Source organism: Ornithodoros turicata, chromosome 5 (assembly GCF_037126465.1).
Source record: "Ornithodoros turicata isolate Travis chromosome 5, ASM3712646v1, whole genome shotgun sequence".
NCBI lineage: Eukaryota > Metazoa > Arthropoda > Arachnida > Ixodida > Argasidae > Ornithodoros > Ornithodoros turicata.
This window is the reverse complement of record NC_088205.1, coordinates 17,568,378-17,594,906: the sequence shown is the minus strand read 5'-3', so window position 1 is coordinate 17,594,906 and position 26,529 is coordinate 17,568,378. Positions and strand designations below refer to the sequence as shown.

The 26,529-nt window shown below is 46.7% G+C and overlaps 1 protein-coding gene across 2 annotated transcripts in view; it reads right to left on the bottom strand.

Annotated features, from left to right (window-relative positions):
* The window catches only part of LOC135394138 (testis-expressed protein 10 homolog), a 26,796-nt gene extending 267 nt beyond the window's left edge, over window positions 1–26,529 (bottom strand). Inside the window, exons 1-14 of one of the 2 annotated variants that reach the window (XM_064624675.1) lie at window positions 26,201–26,529; window positions 25,567–25,746; window positions 21,693–22,293; window positions 17,335–17,432; window positions 17,156–17,278; window positions 14,920–15,115; window positions 11,067–11,199; window positions 10,805–10,971; window positions 9,777–9,939; window positions 8,663–8,733; window positions 8,400–8,551; window positions 2,184–2,264; window positions 193–451; window positions 9–127 (exon numbers count right to left, since the gene is read on the bottom strand). In XM_064624675.1, the coding sequence (XP_064480745.1) occupies window positions 9–127; window positions 193–451; window positions 2,184–2,264; window positions 8,400–8,551; window positions 8,663–8,733; window positions 9,777–9,939; window positions 10,805–10,971; window positions 11,067–11,199; window positions 14,920–15,115; window positions 17,156–17,278; window positions 17,335–17,432; window positions 21,693–22,293; window positions 25,567–25,746; window positions 26,201–26,374 (2,517 nt within the window). In that variant the 5' untranslated portion in view covers window positions 26,375–26,529. The remainder of the gene's footprint in view (window positions 1–8; window positions 128–192; window positions 452–2,183; window positions 2,265–8,399; window positions 8,552–8,662; window positions 8,734–9,776; window positions 9,940–10,804; window positions 10,972–11,066; window positions 11,200–14,919; window positions 15,116–17,155; window positions 17,279–17,334; window positions 17,433–21,692; window positions 22,294–25,566; window positions 25,747–26,200) is intronic. The other variant, XM_064624676.1, reaches the window with a different exon arrangement.

The window sequence follows — 26,529 nt, the reverse complement described above, 5'->3', positions numbered from 1 at the left end:
AATGGTACCTTGATGGTGCTGAGGCTGTCTAGAGCAACAGCTTTCTCGTGCACATCCAGCAGGCCCTGCTGTAGTAAGATGTGCATACTACCAGCTAGCAGACGTAAGCATGCCAAAGATAAGGGCACTGCAATGTCACAAGGATGTACTCTATACAATCTTATCAAGCCTGACACTGGGGAAAGTACTCACGCTGCATCGCTTGCACCAACATGTTGAGTATGGCCGGCGTGCAACTACAGAGTTGTAGATATTCTTTTAAGGCTGCTAGGACGACTTCTCGAGATCTCTTCTCTTCCTCAGAGTTGCCAACGTGCACTGCAACGCACAGGATGCTGGCAGCCATGCTGAGAAAGAGGCTTCCAAACTTCGTATGCAGACTGGGCACTTTGTGGCAGACGATCTTCAGTAGGGACACAACAGCCGTGCAAGAGACGACACGATATGTCTTCTGCAATGATATTCATAATATAAAAAAACCAGTCACTGTAACGGATCCTAAAATGAAATCCAGTTTCTTTTACATATCACCATGCGTTGCTCTTACAAAAATTGTTGAAATAAAGATACACTAGGTTGCCTAGAGGAGACACTTTTCAACTCTAGTAGATATGATACTTAAAATTTACATTTTGCAACCTGCAAAGCATGCGCGTGAATCACAAAGACACAATACCTGCAATACTTATTTATGCATTTTATGTGGCACGTTCTTCCGTGTTACAAAATACTGTAAAAGTAGAAATTTTCGCGAATCTAGGCGGATCCGCGAAATATAGGTAGCAGGGATGACAACAAATTTTTTCTTGTCAAACATTTCTATAATAGAAACCCCACTTCAATGCCAGTAGTTTATTCGCATAGTGTATCACTTGGCATTGCAGATGTCTGCTTTCACAAAACCAGCATGTATGTCACTCATAGATTGAGAAGTTACCCGTCAAAAAGAACTCGTTACAAGTTAAGTTACCGTGTGCAAAATGTAACTAAGTTAATAACGAAGTTATTCAGCCTGAAATGTAACTCGCAGTTACTGAGTTATTTAAAAAAAAGGACAAGTTACTTCCAAGTTACTTCGGACACAAAATAACATTACACAGGTGCAGCGCGCGTGAGCAGTTGAGTTAGACCTTGAGTTGCCTGCGGAGGAGTGCAACACGCTTAGATCGTTTTCGTTTATGTCCAACAATAGACCTCTCTCTGTTTGTAAACAAATGACGTCATAGTGTTCAACAGCGCCAAAATTTGGTAGAATTGAACTACGCTCGAAGCTAGAGGTGAATAAGGTCGCTCCCGAAAGTCATGCTCTTGAGGGGATTACGATATGGTCCCTTAAAGGAACGCGACCCTCAGTCCTACTTTTCTTTCAATGCGAGGCAGCGACTAAATGCCCGTTCGTGGAACCCAGCCCTCTCCCTCCGATTTGTTTCGGTTTCAGTCTGCCTACCGATGTCATGATGACGTTTCTCTGGTAGAGGTCTATTCGAACGCTTTGCATCTTTACTCCCTGTGGGCGCACAATGATTTAGCTTCATTGCAATGGCAGTGGTTCTTACTTCTTGAATAAAATACTGTCATTGATTGAATATCATGTTTTATGGTAAAAAATGCCATGGAGGAACCGGAGAGAAAGCAAGAAAATAAGTGGATGTGAGTGAAAAGCGAGTTAAAAGTAACTTGGAACCTAACTTAAGTTACTTTGGCAGTTTACCCAAAAAAGGAACGAGTTCCTCTGAAAGTTACCACGGCGCAAAAGTACCGAGTTAAGTTACAAGTTACCAAAAAAGGAACTTAGTTACAGTAATGAGTTACCTCGAACTCTGATGTCACTGTTACGAGATTGGAGTTCACGATAAGCCACTATAAGCCAGCCGGCTATTTCTCGTTATTTACTGTCAGCAGTGTGATGCATCCCCGATCCTGCGATTTCTGAACTCTCACACGAATTCGCGAATTCTTAAGTCCGCGAAATTAACCACTTTTACAGCATACCGGAATGCTCTACCGTAGAATATGCCAACTACGTACTACCAAGAAAGGTTGCAAAAAGCAGCAGACAGTGGCTGACAGAGAGCCACTGCAACCCTCAGAGAAAAAGGGACACACTTTTTATTGCAACCGAAATCATTGCTGCCCGTAAGAAAACAGCACGGGGTAAAAGGTTCACAAACCCATGGACTTACAAAAAACTGGTCCAGGAAAGGGGCTACTATCCATTCCAGGTCACCTTGAGCAGGAAACATCCCCAGAGACACTAAAGCAACCTGCATTTATTTAATGGGAGTCAATAAATACATCAATGTTCGCTTTCACTAGTGATGCCTCAAATCTGTCGATGTTCGAACTCGATTACTGTTAGCGAGATTCCAACTTGTATTTGGAAAATTCAAAAATGTTCACCGGTGTTCAACTTTGTTGGGTTAGAATCTGGGATTGTTATCGAAAATAATTCTTCCTTTTCTGTTTCTGATACCCGAAGATATCCGCTTATTGTTTCCGTTTTCATTTACAATGGAATTTTGGTATCGGTTTCAGTTTCTGCTCTTGAAGTAGATGTTACGTTTCTCAGCTACATATTTTTGTGTTTTGGGTTCCGCTTCCCCACAAACAAGCTTCGGCTATGAAAAAATGGCTAGGAAGCAAGCGAGCTGGTGAAGATGATGCATAATGTAAAACCCCGAGACTAGGGAACACGAAAGGACAGACACAAACACGAAGTCTCAAACACAGCTGAAAATTTTACTTCACATACAAGAATTATATACAACCAGAGGGAAGGGAACAACTAGTTGAGGACAAAAAGGGTCAAAAAGTCCTGCCTTGAGCAGACTTCTTGTTCCCCCGAACTGACCCTTTTTGTCCTCAACTGGTTGTTCCCTTCCCTCTGGTCGTATATAATTCTTGTATGTGGAGTAAAATTTTCAGCTGTGTTTGAGACTTCGTGTTTGTGTCTGTCCTTTCGTGTTCCCTAGTCTCGGGGTTTTACATTATGCATCAAGCTTCGGCTGTTCTAGACAAGACAAAGCGGTATTCACAGCATTACTTTCTGTGTCGTACTTAGAGTATGAAAAAATGATTGTGGCCTTCCTCAAGCACCCATACTTTAATTTAGAGCTGCATCCAACGTGAAAAACATGTGCGCCTGAGCACCACCCCCTAGACACAGGAGGCCTACTTAAAGCTTCCTCTCGCTCGTTCACAAGGTAGACATATAAAGTTAGCCAATCGCAGCAGCCTGCCAAGATGTCAGCCAATTGACGCAGACGATTTTAAAACACAGGCTTTCCGTGGCTGCCAGTCGCCACCCATGCAGCTGATGGCAGGTAGTTTCCATAGCTACGGCCGCAGAAAGCACGGTTGTGATTGGCTGATTCTTAATTGTTACGTCACGTCGCTCAAGCGATCGGGCTTTGTATTTAGGTGGTGTTGGCCTGGCGCCAACAGTTACAATTATATAGCTTGACATGGACTGGATTGGATTGTCTAGTCCAGAGTCTGGCACTGCTCGCTGGCTTCCGAGACGTCTGCATCTGCACCATGATCGCGAACACTCACACTTCTCATGCACTTAGTTGTGGTTGGCTGCGAATGTGAATATTGAACCTATTAAAAGAAAAAAAAGAAAAGAAAAAGAGAGAGAGAGAGAGAGAGAGAGATTTGCGGGGTTGCCCGTTCAAGAATAACTGAGGTCGAAAAATAGGTTTCCATTATCCTTTGAATTCCGTTTCGGTTTCTGGTAAAGGCAGCGAAAATATTTCCGTTTCAGTTTCCGGTAACAATCCCTGGTTAGAATACTTTTGAAGCATTGCCACTGTGGAGGCAGGTTGCAACAGTAGTTTATTCCAACGATTGCGGTTCGAGAGAAGCGGGGTGTGCGCGCGATGCCCATGCGCATCCCGTCAGGTCATCTTCCTCCGCTACACTGCTCCCCCCCACCCAGGACGAGACTGGTAGAAGAAACTGGACTCGCTTTGGTGACGTTCGGCAGGTAGCAGGTCGGGGGAGAGGCGCGTCGTCGGAGAATAGGAAGGCTGGTTTAAGCCTGTCGATTGCGACTGTTTCCGGGTGCCCACCGATTCTTAATGTAAAGGTAGCGTCTCCGCGCTTGAGAACTTCGTACGGGCCGTCATATGGCCGCTGGAGGGGTTTCCTGACCGCGTCGCGGCGTAGAAAAACGTGCTTTGCCGTTTTGAGCGCTGCGGGGACGAATGTTGGCCGAGTACTGCAGGCCCGAGTTGCCACAGGCCGGAGATTTGCCATGGACTGGCGAAGTCCACGGACGAAGTCAGCGCTAGGAGCGGCATCGTGAGGGGCTGCAGATAAGAATTCGCCGGGCAAGCGCAACGTAGTGCCATACAACAGCTCTGCTGTGGAACAACCCAGGTCGTCGCATATGACGCAACGGAGGCCGAGCAGCACGAGAGGGACATGATCTACCCAGTTGCTCGGATCCGGATAAGCACGCAGGGCAGACTTCAGCTGTCGATGGCATCGCTCGACAAGTCCGTTGGCCGCAGGATGGTATGCCGTGGTTTTGCGATGGGTGTAGCCGAAGAGCCGCGACAGTTGGTGAAAGAGGCGGGATTCGAATTGGCGGCCGCGGTCTGAGGTGATGCGGAGAGGCGCTCCGTATCTGGAGATCCACTCCGCGACAAAAAAACGAGCTACAGTCTCCGCCGTGATGTCGGGGATTGGTATGGCTTCCAGCCAGCGTGAGAAACGGTCCACGACCGTTAATAGGTACTTGTGCCCTCGCGAAGGTGGAAGGGGTCCTACAAGGTCGAGATGGACATGGGCAAAACGTGCGTCCGGCATGGGGAAGCCTACTAAAGGTCGTGTGGTGTGTCGATGAACCTTCGAGGCCTGACAGGGTATACACGAACGTGCCCAGTCCCGGATGTCGTTTCGCATACCAGGCCAGACATAGCGGGTGCCGAGAAGGTGCTGGGAAGCTCGGATACCAGGATGTGACAGATTATGTAGGCGGTCGAAAACAACGCGTCGGAAGTCAGGGGGAAGGTAGAGTCGGGGTGGGTCAGAAGCCGCGTCGCACCACAAAGGAATGTCCGTGTCGGAAAAGGGAATTCTCTGAAGCTGGAGAGAGTATCCCTTGAGAGGAAAGGCGGACAGCTCAGGGTCCCGTTGCTGGGCCTCCGCCAAGTCGCGTAAATCAAAGAGGTCGGCGGCTGTGATAGAATGCAAAGCTGGTATCCTAGATAAAGCGTCTGCAACCGGGTTGTCGGTGCCCCTGGTGTGCCTGATGTCGGAGGTAAATTCCGTGATGAATGCCATGTGCCGGATCTGTCTAGGTGACAGGGTCATTCCAGAGGCACGTAGTGCACCAATGAGCGGTTTGTGGTCGGTGTACAGCGTGAACTGCCGTCCTTCGACGAAGAAGCGGAAGTGCTTGATGGCTTCAAAGGCTGCTAATAGCTCTCGGCCAAAGGTGCTGTAGTGGCGCTGCGTAGAAGAGAGAACCCTGGAGAAGAACGCAAGAGGAACCCAGACGCCATTGACGTACTGCTGCAGAACGGCGCCCATTGCGTCGTTCGAGGCGTCTACCATGATGGCGGTATGCGCAGATGGGTGAGGGTGGGCCAATAAGGTTGACTTCGCGAGAAGGAGTTTCGCCCTCTTGAAGGCCTCTGTGGCGTCAGGAGACCAACACACAACGCTATTAGGGTCCGCACATTGCGAAAGGAGATCGGTTAGCGGCCGTAGCCCCGCCGCGCAGTTAGGGAGAAATCTGCGATAAAAGTTGATGAGCCCAAGGAACTCTCGCAGGCGGCGCTGGGTCGTTGGCTGAGGGTAATCCTGAATGGCCCTGACTTTGTGCGGTAGCGGGCGGATGCCGTCTTTGTCAACGTGATGCCCCAGGAACTCCAATTCGCTGACACCAAACTGAGACTTCGCCGCATTGATCACTACACCGAACCCCGAGAGACGAGCTGGTGGAGGTGACGCTCGTGCTCCTCTGGTGTGGCGGAGGCTACTAGGAGGTCGTCAATGTACGAGTAGGCGAATGGCAAACTGCGGAGGATGGAGTCCATAAACCGTTGAAAGGTTTGCGCGGCGTTTCTCAACCCGAATGGCATTCGAAGGTACTCGTACAATCCGAAGGGAGTCGTGATAGCTGTTTTTGGAATGCTTGCGGGATCCATGGGAATTTGGTGGTAAGCTTTAATGAGATCCAGCTTTGAGAATACCGTTGCGCCATGCAGACCAGAAGAGAAATCTTGAATATGTGGGATTGGATATCGGTCTGGGTGAGTGATGCGGTTAAGGGCACGGTAGTCTCCACATGGTCGCCAATCCCCCGTCTTCTTGGGGACCATGTGGAGGGGCGATGCCCACGTACTTGACGATGGTCGTATGATGCCAAGTTGGAGCATGTGGTTGAACTCTTTCTCCGCGACAGCCCGACGGTCAGGCGGGAGACGACGCGGGCGTGCAAAAACCGGTGGTCCATCAGTCTCTATGCAGTGGGTTACCGCGTGTTTGGAAGGAGCACTCAGGTTACCTGACGCTGTCAGCTCAGGGTATTGCCGAAAAATTTCTTCGTACCTGTTCCTTGGGACGGGGGAAATAGTGGTGTGACCGGGGGCTACGGGGCCAGCTGGTGAACCCAAAACTGAGCAGAGCGTGACAGCATCGACGAGCCGTCGTCTCCCAACATCAACTAGAAGGTTGAAATAATTCAGGAAGTCAGCTCCCAGTATGGGGCGCAGCACTTTGGCTACGACAAACGTCCAGCGAAATTTTCTTGGCAGGCCAAAGTCCAGCGTCAAATTGCGCTCGCCATACGAGGGAATCGGTGAACCGTTGGCAGCTTGCAAGGATGGTCCGTTGGACGGTCGATGACGCTCGTGGGGCAAAGGGGGAACGGCGCTAATCTGGGCCCCAGTGTCGACGAGAAACTGCAGACCTGATAGTCGGTCGGTGAGAAAAAACAGACGACTTTGTGCCGTACCTACTCCGTTCGTCGTCCCTAACGGCCGGCGGGCTCGTTTCCCGGCCACTGACATGGCGGGGAACACTGGCGAGCCGATGCGCCGAAGTTGAAATGATACCAGCAATAAGCCGACGTGGGGGGTGGAGCAAGTGCTGGGGACCGAAACCTGCCAATGCTTCTGCGAGAGTTCGGCGGCGGTGATTGTTGCCGTCGAGCCGCCGGTGAGGCGATGCCGGGGAGGGGGATCTGCGCGTATCTCGGGTGGCCTGAAGTTGGAGACACAAATTTTCCACTGAAGTTTCCAGGGCGCGGAGGCGAGAATCTATATCGCCGCAGCCCCGGAGGGTGCTGGCGGGATGGACAGCTGCGATCGACGCTTCACCTTCTTCCATTAGCTTGTCCGCCAAAAGAGCGAGGTCCGGTAGCGATGATGTCTGGGAGACAACGAGTAGACTACGGACACTGGATGGCAGTCGCCGTAAAAAGAGCTCCCTCAGACAGTCTTCATCGAACGTACTTGTTTTCTCTCCGAGAAGGGCGTAGAGACGCCGCAGAAGCTGAGAGGGTTTGCTGTCGCCCAGCTCCTCAGTCGAAAGTAAGCGGTTCAGTCGCTCGGTAGCAGACGCCTGAAACCTGCGAAGGAGCTTTTGCTTCAGATCCTGGTACTGCAAAGTAGTGGGAGGGCTGGCTATTATGTCCGCGACTTCGACGGTATCGCGCTCAGAAAGCGCCCGAATGACCAGGTGGTACCTTGACAGCTCGGAACGAACTCCCTTTAACGCGAATTCTGATTCGGCTTGTGCGAACCAAAGCTGGGGGTTCGTCGGCCAGAAGTCAGGAGGGCGACATGCCGCGGTGACCGTAGCAATCTCAACTGAGCTGCCGGTGTCGCCGGTGCCGGTTGGGCGTTGCGGTTCTGGCGTGAGAGACATAGCCGGAAAACGTCCGGGTCACCAGTTTGTGGAGGCAGGTTGCAACAGTAGTTTATTCCAACGATTGCGGTTCGAGAGAAGCGGGGTGTGCGCGCGATGCCCATGCGCATCCCGTCAGGTCATCTTCCTCCGCTACACCACTTTTCGCGCAGTACACCTTCATAGGTTAACAGGGTTTCGAGTCTGTTTTTGATTAAGTCTTGTTTCACTGCGATAGCACATTTAATACACATGACAGCACGTATGATTGCTTGATAGCATGACAGCAGTATCATTTCAAATGATACAGCTATCTCCGTTACTTCTCCGCATACTGAGGGTGATATGGAATTTCTTTGTGTAAGCCTAATAGTTCCCATAGCACTTGCGCTCATGACATGCTTTATCAACTTTAAAATCAGTTAAAGTGGAGCCAACTTTCAATGTGAAAGTTACAACTTGTAAGGTGTCAAATGGAATCCCATTCCTCCCCAAACTGAAAAACATAAGAACCGTGTAGCAGATGAAGCACCAACCTCAACCACGGGCACGTGGTTGGCAACGCTGGCAAAGTCCTGAGGGACGATTTGAGCTGTAGACAGCTCCGGCAGCAGTTCTTTCAGCGTGGGCCAGCTGGACTCGTCTGACCACGCCCTTTCTAGCGCCATGGCGTTCATGCTGGACATGCCTATGAGGAAATATGAGCATTGTATGTTTTCAAAGAGACTGCACGCACTGTTAATTTAATTTCGATTTTTAAATTAAGTTATAGTTCACTCTAATGAGGGCGTATGGTTACCTGTTGTGACACTGAGAAGGAAGCTGTAATAGCTCGCCAAATATGCAGGGTCCTCCTTACAATCTGCACACCTGAGCAGACAGAAGAAACATCAAGCACACGAGAGAAACACTTCCATCTGAACAATCAAAGGTATATTCTAACATATAACATGTACCATCGTGAACAAGCATGCACAAGCAACATTTTTGTGGAGAGGTCCAAACAAATGATGGGAGAATCACAGACGTACAATATCAGAAATTAACCAAGCTGGGGCCAGCACGCAAAGACACAAGCTGACACTGAAAGATTGAAATGAGGCGGTAGTGGAAAATGTCGGACAGCAGTAGGACGACGGTCGCATGCAGAAACCTACCTATGAAATCGATACCACTATGTTCGGTATTGACCGATGATCCGGTTGATCCGGCTATTTTTTTCATCTGAAAAGTGCTTAGATATTAAATAGAAAAATTTTAAGGACCAGCGCAGCTTCCGCAGCTGCAGAAGCTCCGCCAGCATGATGTCACTCCCTAATCGGAGGAGTGAGAAGGCGGCGCCGTTCAGACGCCTGCACGGCAACAGCATTCCTTTTCTCAAGGCTGCGCCCTCACTGGTTTCTTAGGGAGTGACATTTTCTCGTTTTTCCTGAGAGGGAACTCGTTCGTTTTTCCCAGCATACTCCCAACATCTGGCGTCTGCTCTTGTCACGTATTCCGTCGACTAACAGTCAAAATGTGCCACTATTTTGTGCGGGATTTTCGATAACGTGGTCAGTGGTTCGCAGGGAATAAGATGACACTATAGTTTCAATTGAATAGTATCGTGATAGTTTCAAAATTGACTGGGACGGATGCCCAACCGCCCCTTTAATTCAATCTTTCAATGTCAGCATCAGAGTGAACGGGATCTGTCATTGCTTAGTTTGTGGCAGGCGGCAGGCAGACACAAAATATTTGGGTGCCTGAGGCTTATTAGGCTTAAAGGCTTAATAGGGGCAACGATGTGGGAGTGGCTAAATCTGAATCCTGAACTGACAGTATCCTGCATGAACTGACTCTGCATTACTCTATAGCAAAATGTAACACATAATGTGAAAGAGAGATTTAATGCTGGTACAAAAATAGCGCACCTAGCCAAGAGAAGCTGGAGGAGATACAGCGTGTTTTCGTCCGACAGATTTGGAATGACTCCGAATAACCTCCTCATGTGCTCTTCGTCCAGGTCGGCTGTGCGGCAGAGCAGTCCAATTATTGTGCGCTGATGAGAGTCCTCCGTTAAGGATTCCAGGAGGTCTGTTTCGAAGGTAGGTTGATCAAAAGAATGGTATTACAGGAGCAATAAAATCATGCTCAGCTTAGATAAAAAACAACAGCACAGGGAATGTATCAATAGCACCCGACTTAAAAATGGCAACCATTAATTCTCGCATGACATCAGCAGACCTGCGTGGCATGCGTGTGTAATAAGCTCTCAATGGCCATGTCACGAGTCACCGGATCGGCCGTTCCCCAAGCAGCACGACATCTTGGCCGAATTTTTTACCAATATTGCCAATATTGGGTCAAGATGTGCTGCTTGGGTCCATCTGGACTGCAAACATCAGCTTCCCTCAAGTTATTTGGAGAGATTCCCTCGAATTAACATTTTTCTGTTAATTTACACCAGTAAAGCATGGTGGAAGATGCCATGTAGCATGCCATGAGATCGCTTTTCCTGTTGGTTTCTGCACAACAATGCAACATGAAAGGACATGCCCATGGAGTGTCATCTAGAGCACTGCAAATGGGCTGGGCTAGCCCGAAAACCAGAGCCCGGCCTGGCCCGCAGGCCGAAATTGGGCCTCAAAGACGTCTCGCTTGCGGGCTTGGGTTCAGTCCTGCAGTTCCCGGGCCTCAGCCGGGCCAAATTTTTGTGAGCCATTCTTTCACAGCACTTAATCCTGAACATACGTTTTGAAAACAAAGGAACCATGTACTTGGGCGCTCCCTCAGTCTTTCTGCTAAAACGCTACAATTAGGCATAGAGTTATTCTCGACTTCGCCATGTTCTGGATCTCGCCCTTGCTGCAGCGTTCTCGCGTCAAAAATGACATTCTCGCTCTGTCGCCCAATGTTGCTTGCTCCTATCCTCCTTTCTCCGTTTAAATAGGATACCCACCAACGTAGTGCAGGCTGCATTTTTTGAAGCTTTCTGCGAACTGGAACACCTGAAGCACAGCCACCTTGCACAGAAAAGGTAAGACACGCCAATCGGGCTCCTCTTCAATCATCATGGCCAAGGCCTGCTCGGGAAGAGATCGCAAAAAGTCGCTCAAGACGGGAGACCTGAAATAAAGTGCAGCCGACCCCTCGATAATCACCTTCCACAAAGAGGAGCATACTGTTGCATTCCGTAATTTAATTTGGCCGAGATGACTCACAAAGGCTCTACTGCACGACGGGAGTCCAGGAGCAACTGGTAGAAAAATTCGAGGATGAGGTAGGTGTCAGCCTTGTAGAGGGTTTCGTTGCAGTTGTATATGTTCCACACGGACTCCACGAGGGACAGACGGTCTGGAAAGGAGGTAGGCGGCACTATGGTTAGAGGTGAGCGCGGAGAATAAACCACTGCGCATGTTTATATGTTCGAATTACTTGGCGTTGTCTCCCACCGAAATACACAACTTTGACGAGATCCGAGCATCAGTTCGAATTATCTAGAAGCTCGAATTAAGAGATTTCGAGTTAGTGGGATTGCCCTGTATCTGCAACAGTTCGACACCAGTGCTTGTCAGATCCACGACCACATTACCTGAAATACAATAGGCTCGCCAAAATTCAAACTGCAGGGAGCCCGATCTTTGTTTGAATTATCGCAAGTTCGAAATTACCAGAAATTCTTAAAGAAGTACAGGGGGCATCCAAAAAAATTCAGATTAAGATGTCTGATGAAAGTGTGCGTGTGTCATTTTATCGAATAGCGCAAAAGGTTTTGGTATGTGCAATTTGTTTTCTGGGAAAAAAAAGAAAAACTAACGGGAGGAGAAGTATGATGCCAGTGAAAGTCACTGATGACGTTGCAGGGGCAACTCCTTCTGGTTTGCTGGTCTGTGGGGGTCAGTGCTCTGTCTCTTTGCCATCAAAACCAGTTTTGCCAGTTCCCTCATAGAATTAGGGATAGAAGGAGCGGCCGAATCACGACTGAGCCAGGAGCAATGCTTTTCAGAACCTTGAACAGCGGAGTAGCAGATGACAGCGGAGTAGCAGACAACATTTCCCTGGACGAATCAGCGAGCGCTGGCCCCTGAAGCATCAGCGAGTGGTCTCAGGCAGGCTGGTACTGCTCCCCGCCACTGTTGCACAGTCGCTTTTTGCATAGCAATTTTATAGAAAGAAAACAGGGTGTTAAAAATGACTTCTGTGCTACTTTAAAACATACAGGGTGTTCACCGAGAGGATGTCACTAAATTCCTAAAAATATGTTTGTTTGTCTTTTTATTGAATACACTCATACAGACCTTTGCTACAGATTGAGGCAGTCTGCATTCGTGTCACATATTAATTAAGCAATTTGCATAGTTAAACTAGAAAAATTGTCAAGCAAAGGCAGCATTTTTCTTCCTGAATTCGGAAGCCTATGACCATAACACACTATTCCTATCAAAATCACGTGTTTTTTCGCAAGATTTCTATAAAAATGTGACAGCCTAAAATTCGTCTCCGGGTGAAGTACGCTCGATGAAATTTGCGTTTGCGGAACTCTTTGCTCCACCTTTATAGCGACCAAGTGGAAAGAGCAACACAGTTGTATTCCGACGGAGGGCCGTGTCGCACAACCTGTCATTATCAGTTGCTGGCGATTGACGATAGAGACGTTGTGAAGGACGAAAGGTGTCATTGTCACATGGTTTGTTTTCTTCTTGCACAGGGGGAGGGTATTTGGAAGGAGCCAACAATTCCACAAATTTAAATATCTGCGAGCGCGCTTCGCCCAGCGACTGACTTTTGGCTGTCAAATTTTTGTAGAAATCTTGTGAAAACCCTGTGTGACTCTGATTGGAATTCTGTGTTATGCCCATAGGTGCATGATGTAAATACCCTGCTTTCACCAGCTCGCTTGCTTCCTAGCCATTTTTTCATGCCCATAGGCTTTCAGGGAAATTCAGGAAGAAAAATTCTGGCTTTGGTCAGCAATTTTTCGAGTTAAATTCCGCAACTTAATGCCTAACACAACTGCAAACTGTCAAAATCTGTGGCAAAACCCTGTATGAGTGTATTAAAGTAATTTTTTCAAATTAAAACCTATTTTTAGGAATTTAGTGACATCCACGCGCGGAACACCTTGTATGTTGCAACACAAAATTATGGTTCATTACGTGGGTAGCTGCATATAAAAGGTAGATCTTTTAACATTATCTCTACATAAGTATTGTTTTATTTCAATTTCATTTATTTATTCGCCAATGACCAGCATGAGAGTCTTCTTAACAGCACAAAAACAGAAAATAATAGTTACAAAATTACTAATGCTTGTAGTAAAAATATCAAGGTGTGTCAGTATCAATGTAGACTTTGATAATAGGCATTGCAAGCGGGTTACTGGACTCAAAGAACTAATCACTATTATCTCAAATACATAACAACATTAACTGTCAAGCAGGTATGCAAAAGCAAATGGTTTCAGCCAAGATTGCACAATCCATGATTCCATGTATACAGAATGATCAAGTCACGAATTTTGAGACTCGTAAACTGACAATTGCATTTTTGCAATGATTGAGAATTCGCATACACCAGTGGCAGAAGTGCTGCCCTAAATACTTATCAAAGTATATTCAAATAACATCCACATTGTACATCCTCAATTTTGGATGAGACAACATTGCCTATGTTATTCCTAACCACAGAGCAATATTAAGCCTCGTTACACAAAGAGGGCAACATAATCTAATAAGGCAGCGTGAATCACTGAAACCAAGTGCGATTCCTTTAATAGAACCCAGCCCGTGCCGAACATTATTAAAACAAACAGATCAAGTATTTAAAGGTGTACAGAGGGCCATCCAAAAAAATTTCAGATTAAGACATCTGATGAAAGTGTGTGTGTCATTATAGCGAATAGCGCGAAAGGTATTGATGTGTGCAATTTGTTTCCCAGAAAAAAACTCACATAAACATAGCTCCGCACCTTCACCCTTAACTCGCCACTCCAGCTATAACGAGGATGAGGAGGTATGATGGCACGTCACCGGTGACGGCATAAGGAGACTCGTTCTGGTTTGCCGGTCAGTGGGGGTCAGCGCATTGTCCCTTTGCCGCCGTAAACCTGTTTTGCCAGTTTTCCCGGAGAATTGGGGATAGAAGGAGCGGCCGAAGCATTACCGAGGCAAGGAGAAAGGCTTTATCAGGACCCAGAACAGCCGAGTAGCAGACGACAGCGGAGTAGCAGACAACTTTTCTCTAGGCTAATCAGCGAGCGTTCTCCTTATAGCGTCAGCGCGAGGTTCCAGGCAGATCACAGGCTGGTACTGCTCTTCACCACCGTTGCGCACGATCGCTTTTTGCGGCGTATTTTAAATTCAATTTCTGCGATAATTATGACTCTCTGGTGTAAATTACTTCGCATGGTGCATCTTACTGGCAAACTTAACAGTTTTATAGGAAGAAAACTGGGTGTTAAAAATGACTTCTGTGCTACTTTAAACTATACATTCGCAAAATGCCGCACAGTGCTCGTAAAACAATGCCAAGCCAAACTAGGGTTGCAACCAGGCCGGTATTATACCGGCACGGCTGGTTATTTGCTCTCTCTGCCGTATGCCGGTAGGAAGGTGATACCGGCAACCTTTTGCCGGTATTTGTGGCTCAGCACCTTTCATAGGGGGCTTTTACGGGGTTTTTCTTTCAGCATTCCACTGCAGCTTGAATAAATCTGGAGCACAGGCTTAACTCCGTAGTCACCAGTCGTTTTCTTAGTTACGCATTATTATTATCATTGTTGTCTTGAGCCAGTACGCTCGTTCTTTCTCTCTCTCTCTGTATACTGTCCACCCCTCACTTATTTTCCCTTTCCCATGAACATTTCCTCCTTTTCCCTCTATTCCACCTCCTCTCCTTCAGCCGGTATTTTTCACTACGAAAGGTGGCAACCCTAAGCAAAAGCGACATGACGAAGTGAATTGAAGACTGGTTGGAATAGAGGGAAAGGAGGAAATGTTCGTGGGAAAGGGAAAACAAGTGAGGGGTGGAATTGAAGCAATCCACGATTCCCGTGACAACAGATCAATCGCTTGCCTTTAGCGCTGACGTGAGGCAGCAGCAGCTGCGAAACCTTGAGTACGGTCTTCACATCACCAGGACGAACATGTCCTTCATGTCCAAGGAGGCTCCTGAAGTACTGCAGCATGACAGAGCATTGGCTGCTGGGCACCACCCTGAGTTGAGTGGCCAAGACCTCACACACACTGAGGTTGAGAGTTGTCGGAGAGATCTTTAATGAAATGAGATAACTTCAATGTTAAGATGATGAGCGCATAAAGAGACGCGCACACGCATTTATTGTAAACAACTTTTTCATGTCCTGTTTTGTTTTGGAAACAGTCTTGTACTACACTCAAACTCCTTTACAACGAAACTCAGGGGACAGCAAAAAAAATTCGCAGTAAAGGTATTTTCGTTAAAAAGGATGTCTATTATTGGACCTATAGGCTCCAGCGGGACCGCAAAAAAAATTTGCTGTAGTGGTATTTTCGTTAAAAAGGTGTTCGCTATAAAGGAGTTTGACTGTATTTGCACAAGCAGGCTTCCCAGTAGAGTTTTCCAGGAAGAGCAAAAGATACACAAAACACTCTGCAAGATCCTGAGCTTCTAAAAGGATGGGCGCATCCTTTCCAATCGATTTCAAAACTATAGTGTCAGTTTACTATTCCTTGTGGTCCACTGACCATGGTATAAAAAACCCCATGTGAAACAGTGGTGTAGTATGACTATTATTTTGATGAAATACATGACGAGAGCACACGCCGGATGTTGAGACTATGCCGGAATTCCCTCTCTGGAAAAATAAGAATATGTCACTCCCTCAGAACCAATGAGCCCGCGACCTTGAGAAAAGGAATACCGCGCAGCTGTGAGGGCGTCTGGACGGCGCCTTTCTCCTCTGAGCGCCACCCTTTCACTCCTCCACTTAGGGAGTGACTTCACGCTGCCAGAGCCTCTGCAGCCGTGGAAGCAGCGTTGATCTTTAAGGTTTGTGTACTTAATATCTAGCACGTTTAGGACGAACAAATTAGCCAAGTAGATTGTCGGCCGATGTCGAACATAGCGATATCGGTGTCATAGGTGGGTTACCAGATGCGACCACCCCTTCCAGTACTGCAAATGTTTTCTTTTGTCTTTTGGGCTGATAAATGTGATATCCATAAAATTATAACATGTTTATGTCAATTAATGAATTTCAAATAAGATATTACGGTAACGAGTGCAGTAAAGATAATCTAGATTTTCATGCAATTTTCACTTTCATTAAATTCCATTTCAAATTTAGCAAATTTGATGCAAAAGCATTTGTGGAACTATTTCCCCCATTAGACACACACATAGACCAGTCTAGTTTCTACATAAATCACAATATCAGAACTTACTGAACATACTTTTTACCGTACTATCGTACAAATAAACCACAAGATATTTCACAAAAGCATCTGTAACACTAGTGTGCACGATGAACATTAATTGAAATGCAAATTGAAATGCAAATGCAAAGACCAGCATATTCTCGCTCTGACCTCATGGATTTCTAGAGCCTTGAAGGGGTCTCCTCTATCTACATCAGTTATGTAAATGTCGCCGTTGGACAATCTGCTTTCTCTAAGCTCAACGATGTGTATCACCAATTAAACAACAATGTCACCGCAGTCACACACTCTGTTTGAAGCTCACACGGGACACTCAAGGTAGAGTGAGCTTTGAGAATCGAAGAGTGGAGCCCTCAATGTGCTCTAGAATTACCCATTGTGAGAAAGGGAAGGCACACATATACAATTATAAGGTTAGCATTATGACAAATGACCATGGATGCACAGACACACATGAATGCAGAGAAAAGGCATAGATGTTCACTAGTATGTGCAGAAAGAGAAATATATTAGGAAATCTCTTAGCCGATGCCTTGGTGGCTGATGGCGGTAATTGCTGGAGGCATTGTTGTCATTTGTATTATTTCAGAATTAACTAGCACAATGGAAAGGGAGGCCCTGTTGCAAAGCTAGAAAAAGGCCTCCCAAAGTTTTTTTCTTTTTCAAACTTTCCATGTATTTGTAGAGCTAAATATTGTCGTATATTCATATTCCTGGGAAAAAGAAAGTTTGGAGCTAACTTTTGTCACAGCAGCCAATTTAAATGCCGTATTTTGTAAAACATTCACGCTATGGACGAGGATTCTGAATAGCAATCTCTTCCAGATTTTATGGGAAACTTTTATATCTTGGAGGTAAAGGTGCAAGCTAGCACGGATGAGGAGATGACGTACCTCCCTCTCAAACGGGCTCCGTTTCACAGCCCTTGCTGCCCCAATGCAGTCGAGGGAGAAGGGAAAGCGCGAGGCAAAGTGGGACGCCAGTGACTTGCCAAAGGTATCCTCGAACCACTGGACCTGAGGAAAAATACAAAAATTACAGAAAAACAAAGCCCTTCCTCTTGGAGACATACATTTGCAGAGTTTTCTCTCTTGAGCCAGTTGATGACCAAGAGGAGGACCTTGAGGATACTGTACATAAGGGCTACTGCACCTCTTTCCAGTGCTTCACCTGAAACAAAAATTTTAGTACTTTAAAAGGGTTGTCACATCCGGAAACGTGTGTACAGTCATGCCTAACTTATCCGAAGTTCAGATATCCAGAAAACTCGTTATCGGGACTGCATTACCGGGAACGAACCTGGGACCATTGGATTTTGTCTCGGCTATCCGGAATTCATTATCCACATCCGGACACAAGTACGGAGGCAAATGTTCCAGAACCTACGTCATTCAAATTCGCTTATCCAGAAATGTGTCAATGGCCTCTGTCCCTAGCATGTGCTGTGTTCACCTTGTTCCGGAAAAGGGCCACATCTCACCGGGGCATTGTGTAGTGTTGCACACCCCTTTCTTCAGAGGTCACTCCCTTTTGGTGTGTGCGGGCACGCGGTTAGGGTTGCCACCAGGCCGGTATTATACTGGCACGGCCGGTTATTTGTGCTCTCTGCCGGTTGCCGGTAGGAAGGTGATACCGGCAGCCTTTTGCCGGTATTTGTGGCTCAAGACCTTTCATAGGGGCTTTTGTGGGGTTTTGCCTTCAACATTCGACTACAGCTTGAATAAGTCTGGAGCACAGACCCAACTCCGCAGTCACCAGTCGTTTTCTTAATTATTCATTATTATTATTATTCATTGTTATTATTATCATAGTTATTCATTAAGTCTTGTGTTCGGATGGGACAAGAGCAGTGGTTGCGCAAAGCTGTTGGTGGTTGTGTCGAGCCAGCTACAACGTTCCTCACCCACTTTCCCTCTCCCACGAGCCTTTCGTCCTTTCCCTCTATTCCACCTCCTCTCCCTCAGCCGGTATTTTTCACTCCGAAAGGTGGCAACCCTACACGCGGTAGACATGGTAGACGATAAGCGGAAGAGGTGCCCTGTATCCACCGGGCACAAGAAATCCACACGTGAGGTCGTCTGAAAGCATAGCCTGCCTTTTGGCCTATGTCAAAGAAATTTGCAAAAAGACAAAAACATGTGCGCGAGTCCAACTTTCTGAGACATTGCCCATCTTTGAACAGCAAAGTGTCTCAGCGGGTGCCGTGGCTGTTACCAAAAAGTCTCTCACACGCGTGCCCACTAATTTGAAGCAGCTCACTTCACATGAATTTCTGAAGTAACTATCTTTTCCTTGTTTCCTTTCCTGGAGCTACAAAGAGGTGCCCCAATTTTGGGGGTTTCCTCGGAAATTTGCTTTGTTCGGCTATCCGGAAATTCGTTATCCGGAAGGAAAGGGTCGACTCCCGAGGTGTTCGGATAATCGAGACATGACTGTATATGATACTACTGCGGTAATGTTCGGCATGGTTTCACAGTCTACTTGGCCAAGTTTCTCTTCAGAAAACAGCCTACATATTAAATAAACGAGTTTTAAAGACTCGCACTCCCTCTGCAGCTAAGGAAGCCCCAGCGATAGTAACATCACAATGACATAAGCCAGGCACACGAACGGGAGTGCAGTGCCGGCGATCGTCTCTGAGCTCGTCTGCTTCGTGATTGCACCGCAGCATACTGAGTGAAAAGTCCTCGGTAAGTATGCCCGCTTACCAGTGCAAGTTCTGACACGATAAGGCCGCAGGGAACACGGTGCTGCGCTCCTGGCTGCACAAACACATCCGACCAGATGTGACACTCCACAAGCCGATCACAGACTCTCCATGATCTGCAGACGCATTCCCACCCGCCCCAGGTTTCTTCAAGGTCGGAGTTTGTTAGACTTGTGCACGCAAAAGGACACTCCCTAATTGACCTTGTCCGAGAGACGCTTTCTCTAATGTCCTGAGAGGGAATTCTGTCGTACTCTCAGCATCTGGCTTCTGCTCCCACCATGCATTACAGCAAATTGCACGGCATGGCATTAGAATTTTCCGAAGGAGTGTGAGAAGATGTACAGCGTGTTGGTTGGGACAGAACAAGATTAAGAACGCGGAGGGACGGGTGTTCGTCCCTGTCCCTCCGCGTTCTTAATCATGTTCAGAATTTTTTGGTTAGATAACTGAATTTCTGCGAACTCTGAATCTGAAGGATCTGCATTTCACTGGAAATACTAAGGCTCAGCATGATTATTGCTACGCCACATGATAAAGGTGGCTTTAATGGGGAATTCCCAGCCACTTCAGTGCTCCTTTAACCCTTTCCTTACCGCCACAAAAATGGTCATGTTTGGGTGGTTTGACAAATATATGTTTTGTGTCTGGCAGTATCACTTCAAAATGTGTTGCTATAAGGAAAACTGCAGCCAAATAAATGGCCTATCGAATGATGTAAGTTACAGAAATGAAGTTATCCGTGTATTCCCATAATTAATTTTGGAACACAAAAAGATCAGTGCAAACAACAGAAACCTCGTGAAGATACGCCTGTATCTCGAACAAAAATGTCAATCTACAAGTTCCAAAATATACAAAATGTGGCAAACTTTGTCAAAAATAATATTATATGCAAATATCTACACTCTGGATCAAGAAGTTCATGCATTGTGGAAAATAACATCAACACTCGTATGTATGTGAGTTACTGAGTTCATTGAAGGAGTAAAACAGAAGTGAACATCATAATTTCTGCAGAAAACATTAGTTTCATGCTCAACTTTTCTGTTCTTGTACCACATTTGCCTATTTCACCGCTTTTCTATTCCTCCCGGTTAGCTCAAGAGACTGGAAGAACAGCAATAGTGCAAGTTATACATATCCACACATTCAGGACAAAAATGTGATTGCCTAACACCTTCGGAGTCTTTATTTGCTTTCTAATAAAACGAAATCAACCTAAATATGCTACAAACGCGAGTATTGCGCATTTGCGAAAGGTCTGCCGCGGGAACACGACACCGCGACCAAGATAAAATCTCCACACTGCCTCCCTGGCGCAGAGCCAGCTTCATAAATCACCACCACGAAGAAAATCTCAAAAGCGAAAACTAAATTAATTCTGCAGTGTTTATAGTAATCCAACAAATGTCACCACTTGTCCACATCTGCTTTGGAGGTTGAGTAGCGCAGCTCGCAAACCATCGATCACCGGCGGTCGATGCTCTATGGGTGCGGTAAGGAAAGAGTTAATGCTCACTTTTGCCAAAACGATCTACCTTCCACACTAGCGTAGAAAAAAAAAGTGGTATCGAAAATTCGAGACAATTCTGGAAGAAATTCCTGTCCTGAACACGTGCCCCGTCAACCTGCCATCCTTTCTCTGTCCACCCCCAATGTACAGTGCAAGTACATTCTACAGGGTGAATTTAGAAAAGGTTACACATTTCTATCGAGTCGTAAAAATATAAGATAATGTCTCCGGTGCTTCAAACTTTGCAGACTGATAGTCATTTGCCTCAAGTTTCAACCATATTTTTTTCAAATGCTATCACTTCATAGAAAAAAAGTGAGAAGCAAAGCAAATTCTCCCCCCATGCATTTCCTATGGCCTATACTGCCTGCAAACCGCCATTTTTTCCTCTGTCTGTTTCACATTCACATCACCACGTATAGGTGGCACTGCCTGGAGACGAAGCAAACCGAGAACCTATGGAACCAGATGGACCAGATGCAGGGTTTCAAGGCAGCGCCTCCTATACTCGATAGGAAATGGATGGGGTGAGAATTTGCTTTGGTTCTAACTTTTTTCCTACAAAGTGATAGCATTCGAAAAAAAAAAAAAAAAACATGGTAGAAACTTGAGACGAATGACTGTCAGTCTACAAAGTTTGAAGCAATAGAAAAGTCATTTCCTATGAACATGAAAGAACTGATGTTCTGAGGCTGGAACAACATAAGACGGGACAAATACATACAGAGCCTCAATTTGCCTAAGAAATTAACGACGAAAGATGAAAGTCACTGAAAAGGTTAGCCAGCTGTAGTACTCGAACCCACATCTTCTGAAAGGAGATGAGGGAAGATGAGAAAGGAGATGAGTGAAAGGAGGATGAGTGAGAGAGAGTGGCTGGTTTGTCCCTTCAGATGACACACCCTGGAAGTCGCTGAGAAGGCGTGTTAGCTTAGCTCAATTGGTAGAGCCCTGGACCGGCAATCCAGAAGATGTGGGTTCGAGTCCTACAGCTGGCTAACCTTTTCAGTGACTTTCATCTTTCGTCATTTCCTACTTTGCTTCAAAATGTGTAACCTTCGCTAAATGCACCCTGTAGATCTAGGCAACAAGGATGTCCCTAAAGCAACAGCACCGAAGTGCTTACAAATTACTCTCTGATCAGAGCTTAGAAGGTTTGTGTATAGTAGACCTCAGCACAAAAAGATATATTCTGAACACTCCATACCAGCAGACGACGTAGGATTTGCTTCGGTCCACATATCAAGAAGCAAGTGAACCAGCTCCATGGAAAACTCCCTCGCAGACTCCCTGCAGCCATGAGGAGAAGCCAGGAGGGACATGTACAACGAGAATCCGCTTGCGGACGTCGGCGTCAGGCCGGTCTTGTAGAGCGCGACACCACCGCTGGAGCCCGTTATTCGAACTCTGGTGCACTCTTTACTTTCTACAGAGTTTTCCTTGTCTGTGTACCATGCCTTCAGAGCCACTTTCAAAAACTGTTCGAGCTTGGCGAGCACGCGTGCCCACCACTCCACGTTTGTGAACTTCTTTTTTAGGTGCGTCGCCAACACACGCCTCCGCTGGGAGGAATGAGGCGCAGTCTCTCGACACGTTGAGATCATGTGGAGGAAGTTGTGCAGCACGGAATAGGGCGTCGATATGACGATGGACGGAACACACTCGAGCATTATGCCGAGCAAGTTCAGGGCGTCCGTGCGTACGTCATCAGAAATGTGGTTGACAGCGCAGCCAAGTTGAGACAGCAAGAGGGGTCCAAAAGGCGACAGCCGGTCCTGTGTAACCGAGTTGAGGACCAGTTTCAGAACCTGCATAAAGTTACATCTAATCAGCATATATACATAGGGTTCTTTGTTTTCTGGTTAAACCAGATTTTTCACAATAGGTAGCCCCCCTCCCCCTCGAACAAGTTGTTTTCAGGAAGGTGGGTAAAACCCAATACCTACCCGAAATCCCTGCGGTCCTTCAACTTGTCGTTCTAGGTAAACCGTCGGAAACGTGAATCCTAATATCAGCCTTTTATAATCCCCTCCCGCAGGAGTCAAAGACGAGCTTTTATGGAATTCGGGTAAGTGTTTGAATACTGCGGCCATTCACTGCCCCAGTTCCAAGCAGAAATATAAAGATTCTTGTTTCTCGTCCCAGTGTCACAGCAGTAGCTTGCTTCATATGCTTTTCGTTTCACCCGAAAATTCCCCAATGACATATCAAACAGAAATCGTAGCACCAGATTTCTCCCTGAATTCTCGCGTGTAAATAGCACCCAATTTTTCCCTCCCGAATTTGAAAAATCGTAAAACCCAAAAACGAAGAACCCTAAGCACACATTGTAGATATGGCTACCTTAAATTCCGCAACATGTGGGCTAGTGCAAACGAGACTGGAGGAAGGTACCACAGCAGTGCGGCACACGTTCGCACCAAATGCAGCACCTCCTGCAATGTTCGTGCCAGGTTTCATGCTCAGCAAAGCAAACTGTGTAGATAGGGCAGCTGGTACAGCTTGGGACAAAAGTTTACGGAACATGGCAACAGCGTATTTCTTCATCGAATCAGCCCTCTGCTAGGTGTCAGAACCACAACCTACTACAGGTTTTCCCGGCGATTTTAATCCAAGTGCCAGCTAAATTAATCCATGCCCCATAAAGTTTGCGTGGCACATGGATTAATTTCGATGGCGCTTGGATTAAAATCGGCGGGAAAACCTGTAGATTATAACGACCATGTCGTAGGTACCCCTTCCCAGCACCACATTTTTGGAATATGGAGGTGGCGCTACTCATCGTCCCAGTTATTGCTTCCTCAACTCCTATGATATTTTGTGCTTCAGCTCACCTTAGTATTTCTGTACAAGCGGTGGATATTCCACAGATGTTTCATTCTGAGGTTGATTATCATCATCATTCCACGCGTTTTCATAGGAGCTATTGCTGTCGTCTGCTACGGTAGTCGTACATACGCTTCTGCGTGTTCAGGATTCAAATTTTCACCGTCCAATCGTGGTGCAGATCTTGCGTGCCGATAAGTAGCGCCCCTAGCGGAGCATGCGGACGGGCTCCTCGTAGGGGTTGCTGATTATGACATGGTCGTTATAATCTACAGGTTTTCCCGGCGATTTTAATCCAAGTGCCAGCTAAATTAACCCATGCCCCATAAAGCTTGCATGGCACATGGATTAATTTAGCTGGCACTTGGATTAAAATCAGCGGGAAAACCTGTAGTAGGTCGTGGTCAGGACAAGATTGAATATGAAACGGGTGACCGCCTATTCTATCCATCTCTCAGTGTCTGCGTTGGCTGCTGTATGCAGCTTGAGTGTCGCCCCAGTGGCGAAATGCGACCACAGGGTGTTCCGTAAAATTTTGTCCCAAGCTGTACCACATTTTTCGGCAGCATTTTATCGTCACTTTGGCACAAAATGGGCAGTGATGGACAGTTTTTTTGGGGGGACAAGGCAAACTCATTGAGCCAATTAATACGCTAACAGTTGAAATGAAATCACTCAAACCCTGTGACACAGAGCAGATCGTGTCGGTTAACCCAAAGCCTACACTTGTCGAGTGAGGTTTAAAGTGTCCCTTATTTGGCTGTACTAGTTGTGGAAAGTTCTGTAATGGTGCCATGAGCATGCAGCGCTGGTCCAGACACTTCACATGCAGCCTCCACACAAGCACTCCATGGCTTTGTCCAAAATGAATGAGCAAGTGCAGATGCTTCTTTGTCTGCAATCCATGCTGTCATCATCGTTCTGCTCCTTGTGTTTACGTTATCGGTGTTTCATGTTTAAGTGTTTGTCTTTGCTTTAATAACTTTAATATACCACAGTGAAGTCCTTTCTACGCCTCCGACGTGGACCCACATTATCATCTGCTGGACATTGCTGCACCCTTTCTGCACCTCCTATCCAGCAAGTGCAGGCTAGCCATCACCTCGTCCAGAACAGTTTTAAAATTTGTGCACAGTAAGAGACAGACACAAACGTGATTACGAAGTATGTTTTTTTTTTTGTCAGCATATTCACCAAGCACACAAAGGTGCACATTACTTACCGAGTTGTGCTATAACTTCGTGACCAGTGGTGGATCCCGAACTATCTGAGGGGGACAACCTTAGGCAACCAGCCTTGGTCAACATGCCGCGTACACTACTGGTCATTTGAAGCATGATGTGACGATAGTAATTGAGGGGGAGGTCAGTACATCCTAACCCCCCCCCCCCAGATCCATGCTTAGTTTGTGACAGCTTTCAAAACTCTCAGTAATTTGTAATTTCCTTCCCACTGACCTGTGTAACAGACACACTACAGGCATCTTCATGGCAACATTGCTTTCAGTTTTCAGATACTTGTTGATCCCAATTTCCATACATTTTGTAACAGGTTCTGCATGCATACAAAGCACCGTTCTATTTCCAGTTCTGTGAACATCTGCTGCGACATGGGAGTCCCCAACAGACTCTGGAATGACTTTGTTTACACGGAACTATTTGTTTGAAATTGTAGCGGAAGAGCCATCACCACCGTCATCATCTCACACCGGAACGTGCAGCCTTCCTTAAGAGATCAGTTGGGCACTTGTCATCATCCTGAATAGTTGTGGTTCTTGTGTCCCAACAAAATAATCTGGCACATACAAGATGGCCTTAATTTTTGTGCTGAATACAGTACACTCAAAATTATTTGTCTTGCATTTGCGTGTGCTTATGCCTTCCTTTTCTTCTGTTTATGAAGTCTGAAATTTTGGAAGGGGGAGCAAGGTACCAGCGAGATGGAAATTGCTCTGTCTCCCTGCCAATTTTTCGCACTTTCCCCGAGTAGATCTCAAGCTCGGAAATGAGAAGTGTGACCTTCCTCGCTCTCATGTATGAGATTTGCGTGTTTAAAGACACAGCTTTATGTGTCCGACTGTCATGACTAGCCCTGTGCTTTCTCGTGTCCCCCTTTTTTGGCTGTAGTGTTCCTGATGGGTTTACACTGTTCCCTGCACTTTGATTAATCGTATAATATAACAAAGATGCAGTATGTAACAGGAGCGCTCGCAACAATCAAGCACAAAAAAATAGGGTGGAAATGAAAAAATGTACCTTGTGCGCGGACTGTCGCACGGCCTCAGTTCTATCCGAGCAGATAGGTCCGAGGGTCTCTAGTAATGGCTTCAAGTGAGGAGTCAGCGCTTCTGGATGAGAAGAGCCAAATTCTTTCAGTTCCTCCAATGCGCTAAGACGGGTAGTACCAGAGTAGTTGTGGAGCTTGGATATTATGTCCTGCATATGGGAGAAGACAGTGTCACCAATCAGGGGGGGATGATAGGGGAAGGTGCAATTAGCCTGCTGGCGGCTTGGTGCACCCAATCAGGGAGGGGAGAAATGATGGTGGCACAGGAGAGGGAGGGCTGGGTAGCCCCCACTTGCTCTGGGATTTGGGTGCTCCAAAAGAACTACCCACCACAGACGACAAGAGACTCGACAAAGAACAGGGACCGAGACGAGAGAAGAAGACAACACAGGCGCGCTTCCAACACACCACAGACAACATGCGAGCATCCCTCAGTAGCCTTCACTGGGATGCTACATGTACCACCGCCAGGACGAATGGCCAACTGACCCCATGCCATCGCCAATCTGCTCTTGGCAGAGGAAAAGGCAACGTGTAGCGAAGTGGGGACGCGCAGCACAACAGTGTTCATTTTTATTTGAATATATCACGGCTTTAACTCACTTGTATGCTGTGTTTCCACGTTGTGAGCGGCCCTCCAGACGACGCTTTCGGTGTTTTCTGAGGTACTATGATCCGCTTTGACTTGAAACTCGTGTCCGTCACATTTAGACCTTTTGGAAGTCTCTTTCCAACCCTTAGTTTTTGTTTTTGAAAGTCTTTCACCTTTTTCCCCATTGTTTTTGTACACGAAATTTGCAGACCGCAACAAACATTACATGAGCTACGAACACGGGCTCAGTTTAGAGTTTAGATCAGTTCAGATCCGTGATCCGTCGTTCAGATCCAGCCGGCCGACCGGACTACACCGCCACCACCACTTTATGGACATC